The sequence below is a fragment of the Nicotiana tomentosiformis genome, chromosome 2, assembly GCF_000390325.3.
Source record: "Nicotiana tomentosiformis chromosome 2, ASM39032v3, whole genome shotgun sequence".
Taxonomy (NCBI): domain Eukaryota; kingdom Viridiplantae; phylum Streptophyta; class Magnoliopsida; order Solanales; family Solanaceae; genus Nicotiana; species Nicotiana tomentosiformis.
Genome location: NC_090813.1, coordinates 72541931 through 72559421, shown reverse-complemented (window position 1 = coordinate 72559421; position 17491 = coordinate 72541931). Strand labels below are relative to the sequence as shown.

Here is a 17491-nt window from a genome sequence, read left to right as displayed (position 1 = left end):
CTGCTTGTATTGAGTGATCCGACTTGTCCTTTTGGAATGCTTGACAAGTCTTCACACAATGAGGGGCGCCATGAGTTGTTGGACGCCGAGGATCTGATGTTTGATTGATGATGTTAGGGCAACCGGAACCGTAGGTTCAGGTCTTTTGATTCGCTTCTCTAACTGCATGGCCGAGATATTTTCAGCGGCCATCTTTATGGGTATGCATGGTATGGTGCGGGGTTTGGCCCCGTTGTCTCCCATCATTAGGAGCATGTTGGCATATGGTATCGGGATGGTGTTGGTTTGCCTGAGGAATTCCAATCCTACTATCAGTTCGAAGTCATCGATGATAGCTATGCGTAGGTCGAATATTCCCTTGTATGGGCCAAGCTTCATTGGCACTTCTTTGGCTATTCCACTCACTGGCTGAGATGGAGAGTCGATAGCCTTAACACGACCCCTACTCTTTTTCACCGCTAGACCGAGGCGTTGCACCTGAGTTAAGGCCAAGTAATTGTGGGTAGCACCCGTGTCTATCAATGCCCGAATAGGTTTGCCGTTCACTTTCATGTCGACGAACATTAAGGTCCTCTTTTGTGTGGTGGGAGGCCTCTCATCCGCCTTTTCTTTCCCTTTCTTGACGATTGGGCATGCGTTCTTCTTGGGGTTACCAGGACTGGTTCCCGCCAAGGTATTATGAATGGAGCCAACAAATGCGTTGAAGGCACCTACTTGTTCAGGGCCGTCTGAGTCGTCAGGATCTGACTCATCTTCAACAGTCTGTTGAGCATTGTTCTGTGTATTGGGACATTGATTGTTCCAATGTTCCCCGCCGCAATGACGGCATTCTGAAGGGGGTTTTGTCCCCTGATTGTTGTTGACTGATGCAACACTGTTGCTGCTTGAGGAAGGAGTCTTAGATTTGGATGCACTTCAATCTCCTCCGCTTCTGTTAGGACCACCATTGCTAGGTTGGCTCCCATTGTATTTCCCTCGGATAGGCGGCTGGGGCCTATCCTTCTGAATTTTCAACTGATAATCCCCAAGGCACTCTGCAGCTTGAATGGCCTTGGGCAGGGTATCCACCCTTTATCTTTGCAGCTCCATACGAGCATGAGGTTTCAAACCTTCTATGAATGCGAACAATTTGTCTTTGTCCCCCATATCCCGTATGTTTAACATGAGTGCAGAGAATTCACACACGTATTCCCGCACCGACCCGGTGTGGCGGAGTTCACGCAACTTTCTCCGTGCATTGTATTTCATATTTTCGGGGAAGAACTGCAGGTGTATGGCTGCCTTCAGTTCTGCCCATGTCTGGAGAGTATCTTCACCGGCCCTGATGGCTTCGTATTTCACTCGTCACCAGAGATTTGCATCGCCCTGAAGATACATGGCAACAATTGCTACCTTTTTGGATTCTTCCAACTGTCCTACGGCATCGAAGTATTGTTCGATGTCGAAGATGAAATTTTCCACTTCTTTAGCATCCCGAGCTCCGTTGTATGGCTTTGGCTCCGGGATTTTCAGCTTTTGTGGCATTGGGGCAATGTTCATGGCACCCCTGATTTGGTTTTCGCCTCCTTTGAGCAGGCTTTGAAGGGCAGCATTGACAACATTGAGCTGGCCTGTCAAGTTGTCTATGGTTTGCTGCATGACGGTCAGTCTGTCTGCCTCTAGTTCCCGATGGGCTAAATCCTCGGCACGCTCCTGTTGGAGGTCCTCGAATTTGCCATGAATTCCGGTAGCCTCGACGACTGCCGTTTGCCGGTCTTCCTCAGAGTCGCGACTGATGTTAGCTATGTCAACTTCGGCCTGCCACATTCTGCGGTCCAGGTCGTCCAACCTTTGCACTAGGCTGGTTTTTAGATTAGGCACCATATCCACGATGGGCCGTAATACGTCAACCATCTCTTGAAGGGTCGCGATTCGATCCCCATAATTCACCATGGTCAAAAATGGTGATGATGATGGCAATGAGTTCCCTCGTCCGATGTCGAGCCTAGGCTCTGATACCAACTGTTACGCGGCGCCTTCCTGAAGTTCCTTGGAAGGGCGACATAAGGCTAAGCAACCGATGTCAGTGCGGTTGCTATGCGCCAACTGAGGTCTCCTCCGTACGCTTAGACTAGATTGCCAGTGCCGTACGGGAAAACTAATGTCGTGAGCAATTGAGCAGCGAAAAATGAGCAATTGATGATGAAAGCTATTACAAGATGCAATGCGGTGTCGGGGGGGAGAGACACCAGTACAGAGAAATGATTGTTTGCTTGAATGTTTGAATGCTTTGGCCCCCCTTAATAATGCTTAAAACAAATAAACTAAAGTTACATGAGTTGACCTATGAAAGCTGTAGAAGCACACTGAAAATGAATGAAGTAAAACTACTCTACAATTACAATGAAAAGGACTTAGTCTTCTACAAAGTGGAAGCTAGTCTGATGACAACAACTTTGTCTTGAGCATCAGGGTCTGCGCGTGCATTGCTGTTGGTGCGCGCGATACTATTTGGATACATGATGGGTTGTGCGTGCGGCATTGTTGGTGCGCGCGACACTGTTGGCATTCGCCAGCCGCTGGGCGTTGGCACTGATTATCGATGGGGCGACAGAGGCGCATGCACGCTTGTCACTTGGGGCTGCCAAGACTATGGGGCCGACCGTGGCGCTAGGCGTTGGGAGGCTTGCCAGGATGCCACGGGACGCGTCCAAGGGGTCATGGGTCGATGATGGAAAGCAGCCCATGGCATCTCTTTTGCATGTTATATAAGTTGAATAACACACCAAAGAGCCAAGAACTCAACATAAAGCAAAATTGATTTAAATTATTATTGTGTCAAGAGTGATATTTAGGCCAATTCAATGAACACATGACACCTATTTTTATTTATCAGTCTTCTTACCTCAATTGATGGCTTAACTATAATATAGCCACCCACCCAAAAAAGTAGTTGACGGATGTATAATATATGTAAAATTAGTGTATGATTCATGTATACTGGCTACTAGTAATAAATATTTTTGGTCGAACGGCCAAGTGTGTAACTTTTTCACAATAAATTATTATAATTTAATGTAAACACAGGATGTGAGTAAGTTTTTACCAGGATGAGACACCCATATTTCAGGAGACACTATACAAGTTCATCGCAACAACAAAATTCAAGTAGGATGTCCTTGAAAGCTAATGGACTAGTGACCCCAAAATTAGGGAGAAGTGCAGCAATTGCTACTTTTAAGCCCACTATTTAAAATATATCCACAATTTATAATGTATTTAAAGATTAATCAAATCGCCCAAACTTTCCAACTAAGTATCCTAGATTTGGAAATTCAGGACTTAGTGTCCTGAATTTTTGAGTTGCTAATTTGAAATTCAGGACTAAGGGTATGTTTGGTATGAAGGAAAATATTTTTTGGAAAATATTTTCTAATTTTCCCATGTTTGGTTGACTTAAATGTTTTGAAAAATATTTTCCTTCTCACATCATTGAAGGAAAATGTTTTCTCTATCAAAAGAAGGGAAAACATTTTCGAAAATTCTTTTTCAACCTTCTCCACCCCTATTTTCCAACCCCACCAACTCACCCCCACCCACCCCATCCATCCCACCCTACCCCACCCACCCCCAACAACCCCGTACCCCTACCCACCCCAACCTCGACCATGAACCACCATAAATAGAAATATTATTAAGAGTACTTTCTTTTCATGTTGTCAATAGAGTACTTTTTTTTTCTTATTTCAACAAAATGAGTATATTCTTTTCATGATGTAGAAAAATATTTTCTTTCATTTCAATAAAATGAGTACTTTTTTCATGATGTGGAAAAAATATTTTCTTTCATTTCAACACACCGACTACTTTTTTATGATGTGGAAAAAATATTTTATTTCATTTCAACAAACTAAGAATTTTCTTTTTCTGAAATAGAAAAAGTATTTTTTTCCCAATAAAATGAGTACTTTCTTTTTATGATGTAGAAAATTATTTTTTTTATAATTGAGAGAGAATCTTTTGTTAATTGATAGAAAGAGAGGAAAAACATAAATAACGTATCTCATGCCTCAATGGTAGTATATACCATAAATACCTATTTTTCTATAAAATATAAAAGGTAACTATAAAAAATAATATTTTAAAATAATTTTGATTTATAATAAATAGAGTGTATACCTTTGCTATAGGAGGTAAAATTTTCTTACTAAATAGCAACCTTTTAGAGTTGCTACTTGGTGTCATTTCTTATCGAAACGGCGTGATATAGCCACTTTTTTAAGTGGCATTTACTTTTTAGCCAGTGTTTTTAATGTTGAGCAAAAATAGCCACTAGTCTATTAAAATTGATACGAAAAGTCTTTTTTTACCCTTTTTTCATGAGTGATGTGTAAATATTAAGGACATGGTGTCCTTAACTTCATGAGTGATATGAAAAATATTAAGGACACTATGTCCTTAACATTTACACTGCACACATGAAGTTAAGGACACCATGTCCTTAACATTTATAATGCACATATGAAGTTAATGAGATGATGTCCTAAAGTTTAACAACAGAAGTTGCAAATACAAGTTAATGATATTATGTCCTTAATATTTACATTGCACACATGAAGTTAAGGACACCATGTCCTTAACATTTACACTGCACATATAAAGTTAAGGACACCATGTCCTTAATATTTACACATCACTCATGAAGTTAAGGACACTATGTCCTTAATATTTACATTGCACACATGAAGTTAAGGACACCATGTCCTTAACATTTACACTGTACATATGAAGTTAAGGACACCATGTCCTTAATATTTATACATCACTCATGAAGTTAAGGATACTATGTCTTTAGCATTTACATTGCACATATGAAGTTAAGGACACCATGCCCTTAACATTTACACTGTACATATGAAGTTAAGGACATGATGTCCTAAAGTTTAACAACATAAGTTGCAAATACAAGTTAATGATATTATGTCCTTAACATTTACATTACACACATGAAGTTAAGGACATCATGTCCTTAACATTTACACTGCACATATGAAGTTAAGGACATGATGTCCTAAATTTTATCAGTAGAAGGTGCAAATATAAGATACTTTGTCCTTAATATTTATACATCACTCATGAAGTTAAGGACACTATGTCCTTAATATTTGCAATGAACACATGAAGTTAAGGACACTACGTCCTTAATATTTACACTGCACATATGAAGTTACGGACATGATGTCCTAAAGTTTAACAACAGGAGGTGCAAATACAAGTTAAGGACATTATGTCTTTAACATTTACATTGCACGCATGAAGTTAATGACACCATGTCCTTAACATTTACACTGCACATATGAAGTTAAGGACATGATATCCTAAAGTTTAGCAGCAGAAGGTGCAAATACATGACACTTTGTCCTAAATATTTACACAATATTCATGAAGTTAATGACACCATGTCCTTAATATTTACACAATACCTATGTCTAGCACAGGGGTATTTTTGTCCGGCGGGTAAAAAATTATTAAGCACTGGCTAAAGAGTAAATACATTTAAAACAGTTGCTAAAAAGTAAAGACATCTCTAATCAGTGGCTATATGTGCACTTCCCCCTCATTTCTTCTAAGACTACATACACTGATTACAAGAGGCCCAAAGCGTAGTAAACTAAGTAAAAATGGGTAGAAATAGCGTGGTATAGCCACTTTTTAAAGTGGTATTTACTTTTTAGCCAGTGTTTTTAATGTTGAGCAAAAATAGCCACTACTCTATTAAAATTGATACGAAAAGTCTTTTTTACCCTTTCTTCATGAGTGATGTGTAAATATTAAGGACACTATGTCCTTAACATTTACATTGCACACATGAAGTTAATGACACCATGTCCTTAACATTTACAATTACACAACACGTATGAAGCTAAGGACACCATGTCCTTAATATTTACACATCATTCGTGAAGTTAAGGACATTATGTCCTTAACATTTACATTGCACACATGAAGTTAAGGACACCATGTCCTTAACATTTACACTGCACATATGAAGTTAAGGACATCATGTCCTTAACATTTACACTGCACATATGAAGTTAAGGACACCACGTCCTTAACATTTACACTGCACATTTGAAGTTAAGGACATGATGTCCTAAAGTTTAACAACAGGATGTGCAAATACAAGTTAAGGACATTATGTCTTTAACATTTACATTGCATACATGAAGTTAAGGACAACATGTCCTTAACATTTACACTATACATATGAAGCTAAGGACATGATGTTCTAAAGTTTAACAACCGAAGTTGCAAATACAAGTTAATGATATTATGTCCTTAACATTTACATTGCAAACATGAAGTTAAGGACATGGTGTCCTTAACATTTACACTGCACATATGAAGTTAAGGACACCATGTCCTAAAGTTTAACAGCAGAAGGTGCAAATACAAGACATTTTGTCCTAAATATTTAAACAACATTCATGATGTTAAGGACACCGTGTCCTTAATATTTACACAACACATATGTCTAGCACATGGGGTATTTTTGTCCGGCGGGTAAAAATTTATTAAGCACTGGCTAAAGAGTAAATACATTTAAAACAGTGGCTAAAAAGTAAAGATATCTCTAATCAGTGGCTATCTGTGCACTTCCCCCTAAAAATGGCGTGTGGTAGCCACTAAATAAGGTGGTGTTTATTTTTTATCCACCAATTCTAATGTTGAGCAAAAATAGCCACTACTCTATTAAAATTAATATGAAAAGATATTTTTACCCTTTCTTCTATTTTTTTTATTCCCAAACCCTTCCTTTATATGCTTCTCTCATTTAAGTTCAAAGCCAAAATTTCATAGGCAAAATTTTGCTCCCTCAATATCGTTCCTGCATGCAACTCTCTTCTCTCGATTGAAGTTCAGAGCCAAAATTTCATAAGCAAAATTTCGCTCCCTCAATATCGTTCCTGCCCAGCCCACAACAATTCTCTGCGTATACTTTGTCCAACTTAATCTCTTCTCCTTTGTCATCTTCTCTGCAACGAACCAGCGTACTGGTATGTTTTCGATTTTGCTTTTATGCATTTTTCTTTTTGTATATCTCTAATCGTGATCAATGCTGTATTTGTCATCAAGTATGTGTGAAATATCCAAAATAATGATTATAACTTGATTCGCTGAGGAATAAGGTGCAGATTTTTGTGAGAAAGTTATTGAGAACTTTTTGGTATTGAAATTTGTTTGTGGTTCAATCAGTATGTTGATTATGTAAGGACATTTCAGAAAAATAGTCCTAAGGATTTGTAAGCTAACTGTGTTTAGGAATTTTAGTTAACTGTGCTTCTATTAAAGATGCATCTAATTAGGTCCTGGATTTTAGTTTTTTAGTTTAAATATTAAGGACATTTCAGAAAAATAGTCCTACGAATTTGTAAGTAATTTTAGTTAATTGTGCTTCTATTAAAGATGCATCTAATTAGGTCCTGGATTTAGAAGATGCATCTAATTAGGTCCTGGATTTTAGTTTTTTAGTTTAAATATTAAGGACATTTCAGAAAAATAGTCCTAAGAATTTGTAAGCTAATTTTAGTTAATTGTTCTTCTATTAAAGATGCATCTAATTAGGTCCCGGATTTTAGTTTTTTAGTTTAAATATTAAGGACATTTTAGAAAAATAGTCCTAAGAATTTGTAAGCTAATTTTAGTTTATTGTTCTTCTATTAAAGATGCATCTACTTAGGTCCCGGATTTTAGTTTTGTAGTTTAATTATTAAGGACATTTCAGAAAAATAGTCCTAAGAATTTGTAAGCTAATTTTAGTTTATTGTTCTTCTATTAAAGATGCATCTACTTAGGTCCCGAATTTTAGTTTTGTAGTTTAAATATTAAGGACATTTCAGAAAAATAGTCCTAATATTTACGTTCTATTTCCATCTTTGTAGTGTGCTAATGGAAGGAGATCGTGTTTTCAAGTTTGATGATTGGCGTAATTCGATGAGCTATTGGAAAAGAGATTTTCAGTATAAGGAAACAATAAAAAGTTTCTTGTCGAACACGCAATAGAAGAAGTTGAGGGATGGTGTTTTCGGAAACTTTTTCCGATTACAAGGTGTGAAGTTATGTGGTAGACTTATTCATTGTGTGTTGCTTTCAGAAATTATAAGCAATGACTCGCATTCAATGACATTCAAGGTTTTTGATCATGAAGTAAAGTTTACACGTGAAGCATTCCAGATAATTACTGGGTTGAAATGTTCTTCTTCAGTGGACTTCAAAGTTTTACGTGAAAGAGAGAATAGGCTTTCGAAAGTCTACTTCCCTGGAAAGGATAGAATCGAGTTAGGCGATTTGTGGCACTTTATTACCAGTCACCCATAGGGTACAACTGCATCATTTGTAGGCAGCCATGACGATACGGTGAAGTTGGCAACAATTTATTTTGTTGAATCTGTGTTGATGGGGAAGCGCAAGAATTGGAATGTGTCTGAGCGGGTAATGAAAATCGTAGATGACGATGAACTCTGCTCTTCTTTCAATTGGGGCTCTCTTTGTTATAAAAAGTTACTAAAATCATTGAAGAGCTGCTTGAAGTCCAAACAAAATACTTCAGACAATGAGAATGAGAAAGAGAAAGAGAAAGATAAAGAGAAGGACAATTATACTATACTTGGCTTCCCTTTCGCCTTCTGTGTTTGGATTATGGAAGTATTCCCAATTTTTCAGGAAAAATAATTTGTTAACTTCAGAGAATGTGGGTTTCCCCGGATGCTATGTTATTCATATATGAAATCTCCACATTATGACACCCTATGTAAAAAGTACTTCCATAATGAAAAAGTAAGTTAACAGGATTACTTGCTATTTTTTTGTTTATGTATTTTAGTTCTGAATACTTACGTTTTTTTCCTTATATAATAGTTGTATCAGTTGCTCGAGATGGTACCATTTCTTTCTTCTGAAGTAGATGCGAAGCCCACTAGTGTCATGTGCCATTGTCTCAAGATCAAAGTTCAATGCCTTCAACACAATTTGATGAAGTCTTGCTTAAGGAAATTGTTAACGTAGGGTTTCTGTCTTTGAATACCATTAGTTTTTTATTTGCTTATTTTTGCTTAAGAGACTTTTTTGTTTTTATGGTTTTTGATTCAGAGATTACCAGAGAAGTTCAAAAAGGATATGGAGATAGAATGTACTAGAATACATCAAAAAATAGCTTTATTAGAAAAAAGGATTCAAAATGACATCAAGGTAGTATCCTTAATTTCTGTGCTTGTAACTCTAAGTTAAGGACACCATGTCCTTAATTTTTGAGCTTGTAACTCTCAGTTTAGGACTACATGTCCTTAACTTTTTAACTTGTAACTCTAAGTTCAGGACTACATGTCCTTATTTTTTGAACTTGGAACTCTAAGTTAAGGACTGCATGTCCTTAATTTCTGTGCTTGTAACTCTAAGTTAAGGACCAAGTGTCCTTAATTTGTGATCTTGTAACTTGAAGTTTAGGACTACCTGTCCTTAACTTTTTAACTTGTAACTCTAAGTTCAGGACTACATGTCCTTTACTTTTTAACTTGTAACTCTAAGTTCAGGACTACATGTCCTTAATTTCTGTGTTTGTAACTCTAAGTTAAGGACCAAGTGTCCTTAATTTGTGAGCTTGTAACTTGAAGTTTAGGACTACCTGTCCTTAACTTCTTAACTTGTAACTCTAAGTTCAGGACTACATGTCCTTAACTTTTTAACTTGTAGCTCTAAGTTCAGGACTACATGTCCTTAACTTTTTAGCTTGTAACTCTAAGTTCAGGACTACCTGTCCTTAACTTTTTAACTTGTAACTCTAAATTCAGGACTACATGTCCTTATTTTTTTTAACTTGGAACTTTAAGTTCATGACTACCTGTCCTTAATTTCTGTGCTTGTAACTTGAAGTTTAGGACTATTTGTCCTTAACTTTTTAACTTGTAACTCTAAGTTCAGGACTACATGTCCTTAATTTCTGTGCTTGTAACTCTAAGTTAAAGACCAAGTATCCTTAATTTGTGAGCTTGTAACTTGAAGCTTAGGACTACCTGTCCTTAACTTTTTAACTTATAACTCTAAGTTCAGGACTACATGTCCTTAACTTTTTAACTTGTAACTCTAAGTTCAGGACTACCTATCGTTAACTTTTTAACTTGTAACTCTAAGTTCAGGACTACATGTCCTTAACTTTATAACTTCTAACTCTAAGTTCAGGACTACATGTCTTTATGTTTTTTAAGTTGGAACTCTAAGTTCAGGACTACCTGTCCTTAATTTCTGTGCTTGTAACTTGAAGTTTAGGACTATTTGTCCTTAACTTTTTAACTTGTAACTCTAAGTTCAGGACTACATGTCCTTATTTTTTGAACTTGGAACTCTAAGTTCAGGACTATATGTCCTTAATTTCTGTTCTTGTAACTCTAAGTTAAGGAACACTTGTCCTTAATTTTGAGCTTGTACCTCTATGTTAATGACCAATGTCCATAACTTATAAGCAGCTAACATTCTGATTCTTATTTTAAATACTATCTCACAGGCTTTAAAGAAAAACCTAGGATCAAAGATTGATACTTTTATGAAGCTTCTTGATAAACCTCATGAAAGGACCATAGAGTGAGAACCTAGTGTTCCAATTAGCAAAGATGCAGTTGATGATCAATGTGATGATATAGATGTGCACGTAGAAGATCATTATGAAAGCGATTATAGAGATGCGCATCTAGAGGATGAAACTGATATTGGCATCGAAATTGGGAAAGGTTAGATACAGTTTTTGAATTTGTTATCATTGAAATTTATATTCAATAGCATAATACATATAAACTTTTTTGTGATTACAAATGTGTGTAGAATCTTTTGATGGAGTGCAAGTTTAAGATGGAATGGAATGTCAAGACCAGAAAAATCCAAAAGAGACAAGTGTAACATACATAATTTGTAAATCTGGAGTGCAATCTCAGGATTTAGAAAATCCATTGGGAACAAGTATAAGTAAGATTGTATGCAAATGTGTTGAAAAAATATATGATCTATCTACACCTCTCTCACTTAAAGAGAAATTTGGAAATCCAAATGATGCCAATCAAGGTTAGATGGAATTTTCATGACATGTTGAATGTTAGTTTTAGTAAACTATTAGTAACAAGTATTAATTGTAAATATTACAGAATCTTTTGAAACTGCAAGGAAAGAAGATGGAGTGGACTATCAAGATGATGAAATTTCAAAAGAGAGAAGTGGAGAACAATCTCAAGACATAGAAAATACCCAAGGAACAAGCATAAGTGAGATTGTTTGCAAATGTATAGAAGGAACGTATGATATCTCTACACCTCTCTCTCTTACAGACAATATTGGAAGCCAAAGAAATGCTAGTCAAGATAATGATTTAACTGGCATGATCTTGACAGTTGCAAAAGGTTAGACGAATTTTTTTTTTCATATTATACATGTTTGTTTTAATCAAAGATTAGTAACAAGTACTAATTGTGTTAGCTCCTATAAATATTTTTCAGAATCTTGTGAACTTGCAATCGAAAAACATGGAGAACAGTTGCAAGATAAAGAAAATGCAAGCAATATGTCAGCACCATTGTCTGTTAAAGAAATACAAGAAGGCAGCGTGGCCAAACACATGTATTGATTGTGTTCTTAATATTATATTCATAATTCAAATTGTCAGGACATTTCAAAAATTATGTCCTTAGTTTTTGTCTCTTCATTTGACAATTCATAGAATTGACGACTTGCAGCAAACTAATATATATGTAGTGTTGCTTGCAGAGCAAATAAAAAATGAAGCCGCTAACCAATATACTAGGAAAAGGAAGAGAGATAGTATTGGTTTTGATGGTCCATCATTTGCTATTCTTACTCCTACTCCTCCGACTACACAAATGAGCATTGATGAGGGTTTGTCTATGGAGGTTGAAGGAAATGTTGAAGAAGAGCTTGGTCGAGGGAAAAGGATTAAGAAGCTTAGTTGGCAATTGAAATCTCCTTTTGAATAGAAAAGAAAAAGAGGAACATCGATGGCGCACAATAAAAATACTCCTAAGTATACAAGCTGGATAAAATCAAAATATACTCGTACATGTATTTTTCATTATGCCAAAGATAATTAAAACTTATTGAAGAAATTCATTGGGTGGTTGGGCAAGGAGAAAAGGAAAGGTCGCAAAAAAGTGTAAGTCCCTAAATGTATTCATTATTTCTTAATTGCTTACATTTGTGTCTTGAACTTATAATTTTAAATTCAGGACTAAGTGTATTGAGCTTCCAACTCTAACTTCATGACTAAATGTCCTAAATTTTTGAGCTTGTAACTCTAAGTTAAGGATTAAGTCTCCTTAACTTTTGAGATTTTAAGTCTAAATTCAGGACTAAGTGCCCTTAACTTTTTAACTTGTAACTGTAAGTTAAGGACTACCTGTCCTTAATTTTTGAATTTGCAACTCTAACTTCAGGACCAAGTGTCCTTAATTTTTGAACTCCCACTCTAAGTTCAAGACCAATTGTCCTTAACTTATGAGCTTGTTACTTTAAGTTCAGGACTTTAATTTATGAGCTTGTAAGTCTAAGTTCAGGACCAAGTGTCCTTAACTTTTGAACTTGTAACTGTAAGTTAAGGACTACCTGTCCTTAGTTTTTGAATTTGCAACTCTAACTTTAGGACCAAGTGTTCTTAGTTTTTGAACTTCCACTCTAAGTTCAGGAACAATTGTCCTTAACTTATGAGCTTGTTACTCTAAGTTCATGACTAATTGTCCTTTAATCTATGAGCTAGTAAGTCTAAGTTCAGGACCAAGTGTCCTTAACTTTTGAACTTGTAACTGTAAGTTAAGGACTACATGTCCCTAATTTTTGAATTTGCAACTCTAACTTCAGGACTAAGTGTCCTTAATTTTTGAACTTTCACTCTAAGTTCAGGACTAATTGTCCTTAACTTATGAGCTTGTTACTCTAAGTTCATGACTAATTATCCTTTAATTTATGAGCTAGTAAGTCTAAGTTCAGGACCAAGTGTCCATAACTTTGGAACTTGTAACTGTAAGTTAAGGACTACATGTCCTTAATTTTTGAATTTGCAACTCTAACTTCACGACCAAGTATCCTTAATTTTTGAACTTCCACTCTAAGTTCAGGACCAATTGTCCTTAACTTTTGAGCTTGTTACTCTAAGTTCATGACTAATTGTCCTTTAATTTATGAGTTAGTAAGTCTAAGTTCAGGACCAAGTGTCCTTAACTTTTGAACTTGTAACTGTAAGTTAAGGACACCCTGTCCTTAATTTTTGAATTTGCAACTCTAACTTTAGGACCAAGTGTCCTTAATTTTTGCACTTCCACTCTAAGTTCAGGATCAATTGTCCTTAACTTATGAGCTTGTTACTCTAAGTTCAGGACTTTAATTTATGAGCTTGTAAGTCCAAGTTCAGGACCAAGTGTCCTTAACTTTTAAAGTTGTAACTGTAAGTTAAGGACTACCTGTCCTTAAATTTTGAATTTGCAAATCTAACTTCAAGACCAAGTGTCCTTAATTTTTGAACTTCCACTCTAAGTTCAGGACCAATTGTCCTTAACTTATGAGCCTGCTACTCTAAGTTCATGACTAATTGTCCTTTAATTTATGAGCTAGTAAGTCTAAGTTCAGGACCAAGTGTCCTTAACTTTTGAACTTGCAACTGTAAGTTAAGGACTACATGTCCTTAATTTTTGAATTTGCAACTCTAACTTCAGGACCAAGTGTCCTTAATTTTTGAACTTCCACTCTAAGTTCAGGACCAATTGTCCTTAACTTATGAGCTTGTTACTCTAAGTTCATGACTAATTGTCCTTTAATTTATGAGCTAGTAAGTCTAAGTTCAGGACCAAGTGTCCTTAACTTTTGAACTTGTAACTGTAAGTTAATGACTACATGTCCTTAATTTTTGAATTTGCAATTCTAACTTCAGGACCAAGTGTCCTTAATTTTTGAACTTCCACTCTAAGTTCAGGACCAATTGTCCTTAACTTATGAGCTTGTTACTCTAAGTTCATGACTAATTGTCCTTTAATTTATGAGCTAGTAAGTCTAAGTTCAGGACCAAGTGTCCTTAACTTTTGAACTTGTAACTGTAAGTTAATGACTACATGTCCTTAATTTTTGAATTTGCAATTCTAACTTCAGGACCAAGTGTCCTTAATTTTTGAACTTCCACTCTAAGTTCAGGACCAATTGTCCTTAACTTATGAGCTTGTTACTCTAAGTTCATGACTAATTGTCCTTTAATTTATGAGCTCGTAAGTCTAAGTTCAGGACCAAGTGTCCTTAACTTTTGAACTTGTAACTGTAAGTTAAGGACATCCTGTCCTTAATTTTTGAATTTACAACTCTAACTTCAGGACCAAGTGTCCTTAATTTTTGCACTTCCACTCTAAGTTCAGGATCAATTGTCCTTAACTTATGAGCTTGTTACTCTAAGTTCAGGACTTTAATTTATGAGCTTGTAAGTCCAAGTTCAGGACCAAGTGTCCTTAACTTTTGAACTTGTAACTGTAAGTTAAGGACTACCTGTCCTTAAATTTTGAATTTGCAACTCTAACTTCAGGACCGAGTGTCCTTAATTTTTGAACTTCCATTCTAAGTTCAGGACCAATTGTCCTTAACTTATGAGCTTGTTACTCTAAGTTCATGACTAATTATATAAAGACATCCTGTCCTTAATTTTTGAATTTGCAACTTTAACTTCAGGACCAAGTGTCCTTAATTTTTGCACTTCCACTCTAAGTTCAGGATCAATTGTCCTTAACTTATGAGCTTGTTACTCTAAGTTCAGGACTTTAATTTATGAGCTTGTAAGTCCAATTTCAGGACCAAGTGTCCTTAACTTTTGAACTTGTAACTGTAAGTTAAGGACTACCTGTCCTTGAATTTTGAATTTGCAACTCTAACTTCAGGACCAAGTGTCCTTAACTTATGACCTTGTTACTGTAAGTTCAGGATCAAGTGTCCTTAATTAGGAATTGAGGACTAACTTATAAACTTTCTTACTTTGATATTTTCAAAATTTTCAGGGGACAAACTAATATATATGCTGAGGATAATGGTGTGAGAAAGAATCCATATAAATTGTACCATCAAAAAATCAGTAAAAAAATATTCTTCGTTGAGCCTGCAGATAGTAGCTTTGTATTTGATGATAAGCTTTGATAATTCACAAGGCATTTGTTTTCTTTCTTCTTAATTTATTGTTTTTTAATTATTTTTGACTGATGGATTTTTTTTCTTTTTTTGCCTTTTTATGAAGCATATTGACAATGCCCTGTATTATTTGAGAAGAAGGAATGCTACCACCCTTGCGCCCATCCTTTTCATTGCACAACTACAGATATACTTTTTGATAACTATATGCTAATTGTGTATAAGGATTTTAATAAAGATGCTTCAGATTTGTTTTGGTGTGATGATAATCAGTTGGTTCTCACACCATATGTGTGGGGTGACAATCGTAGATGTGGAATTGCTTGGGCAGAGGTTGACAAAATATTTTTTCCATGTCGGCTTCCTTTAGAAGATAATGATCTTGTAACACATTTTCTTTTGGGGGTATTGGACTTGAATGAGAGAAAGATTGATGTGTACGATTCCATATATAGTGAGCCATATGATCAAGGAATGAAACACATTGAAATGTATGCACGCATGATCCCCCACTTGCTAAAGTTCTTACAGTTTGAGAAAAATCACAAGTCTTTTGGAAATGCATTCAACAAATTTGATATTCAGTGGCAAATATCACCACACCAAACTGGATCGTACGTGTTGTCATTTGCTATATAATTTATATGTACTTTAGATTTATTTTATTAAAGATATTGTTTAATTGACTCCATATTTTTCTTAGGACTGATTGTGGTGCATTCCTAATCAAGTATGTGGAGTTGTTGATGATGGGAAAGGATGTGGAGAAATTCCAACCTGAGGACATATCAAACTTCAGACTTGCAGCAAATCTTTGGGCACATGGAGAGTGGAAAAGAAATTCTGATTTTGATACATTACCAGAAAGTGTCGGCGACGACTATGATAGTGAAAATGACTGATTTGTTGAAGGATGAAAATAATATTCAGGACATATTTTTATGAAATGTCCTGAACTTCTGGAAATCTAGATAATAATCTGAGATTTCCAGAAGTTAAGGACATTTTAGAAATTTATGTCCTTAATATTAGATTCATACTTGAAATTTTCAGGACTTGTAAAAGATTATGTCGTTAAGTTTTACTTGTACCAATCTCATTTTAAAAATAAAGATATAGCAAGTTGCAGGCATCAAATTATATAAAGAAAAGGACTTTCTTGTTTACTTAGGGCAAGAATAAAATCCCATAAATAATAATTGGTCCGACAAAGGTAAATTGAACTCCCAGAAAAAGAAAAAGAAACAAAGAGCATGTAATTGCAAAGAAACTTTAAAAATTCAGGACATCTTTTATATAACCATCTGCTAATGTTTACTTGCTCAAATAAAAACAATCTAAATGAATCCAATTTATAGCAAAAACTTAAAAGAGTAGATAAACATAAGTTGATATATCTATTATTCTCTATGCTTCCTTGAAAATGGATGGACTGCCGAAGAATATATACAAGATGTTCTATTATGACCAATTCTTCTGCAACGACCACATTTGAATGTTATTTTTGATGATTCAGTAGCTGGAATATGCCTTTTCTTCTGCCTTCTACCTGGCGGGACTTTGAAATCTGAAGGTTTAATAATTTATGACTTAACACTCTCTGGTACAATCCAAGAATCCGTATGTCCTACAGGATGTATTTGTCTTTCATATGTTTTCAGCCAAGATTCCTTTAAGTACCAGTCCGAGCAGAAATTGGACTTCTTGATGTTTCTCTTCTCGATAGCTGCAATTGCATGTATACATGGTAATTCATCAAATTAAAACTGAAAACAATCACATGTTCTTTTGTTTAAGTCCACCAAGAAAGTAATTCCTTCTTCCTCAACTCTAGAACGCCATGAATCAACAGGGAAGACCTTCAAAGTTGAAAAACTATAAGTTAGTACATTATGTTAAATTATCATTAAAATAATAAGCTTAAGTAAGAACATAATACTTACATTTAAAGTAAAAGTTAAATCTATATTTTTCTTCAATTCCTCTTCTACCCAACAAGAAACGTCATAAAAAGTTCCTTCTGCTTCATTTCTTCTTTCATAAAGCCAACGTTGTAGCTAATAGCACATAATTTATTAACTCAACTATGTTTGTTGTGAGCATGTCATATCTTCGTCGTGGACTACAAGAATATACCCACCTTTCCGGTGGTTCTTCCATCAAGTAGTCAAAAGTCTTCTTATCAACTTTTGCTATATCTGACATGTATAGATCAAATTTTTTGCGCCTGTATACTCTTGCAGCACTTTGAAAAATTTTTATGACCTCACTTTTCACTTTCCTTCGCTTTAGGTTCTGCTCCAAATGA

General features: G+C 35.5%; 1 protein-coding gene across 1 annotated transcript; it reads left to right on the top strand.

Annotated features, from left to right (window-relative positions):
- The first annotated feature begins 15232 nt into the window (after positions 1-15232).
- Positions 15233-16108, top strand: LOC104099144 (putative ubiquitin-like-specific protease 1B). Its single transcript, XM_009606052.4, has 2 exons — positions 15233-15797; positions 15887-16108. Exons 1-2 carry the CDS (start codon positions 15391-15393, stop codon positions 16083-16085), a joined length of 606 nt encoding a protein of 201 aa, XP_009604347.2. The 5' UTR covers positions 15233-15390; the 3' UTR covers positions 16086-16108.
- The last annotated feature ends 1383 nt before the right edge of the window (positions 16109-17491 follow it).

Bases quoted from the DNA above. Each gene is read 5' to 3' on its own strand.
- LOC104099144 (XM_009606052.4), top strand. From the start codon at position 15,391: ATGCTAATTGTGTATAAGGATTTTAATAAAGATGCTTCAGATTTGTTT. The intron at 15,798-15,886 runs GTACGTGTTGTC...TATTTTTCTTAG, and splicing joins TCACCACACCAAACTGGATC to GACTGATTGTGGTGCATTCC.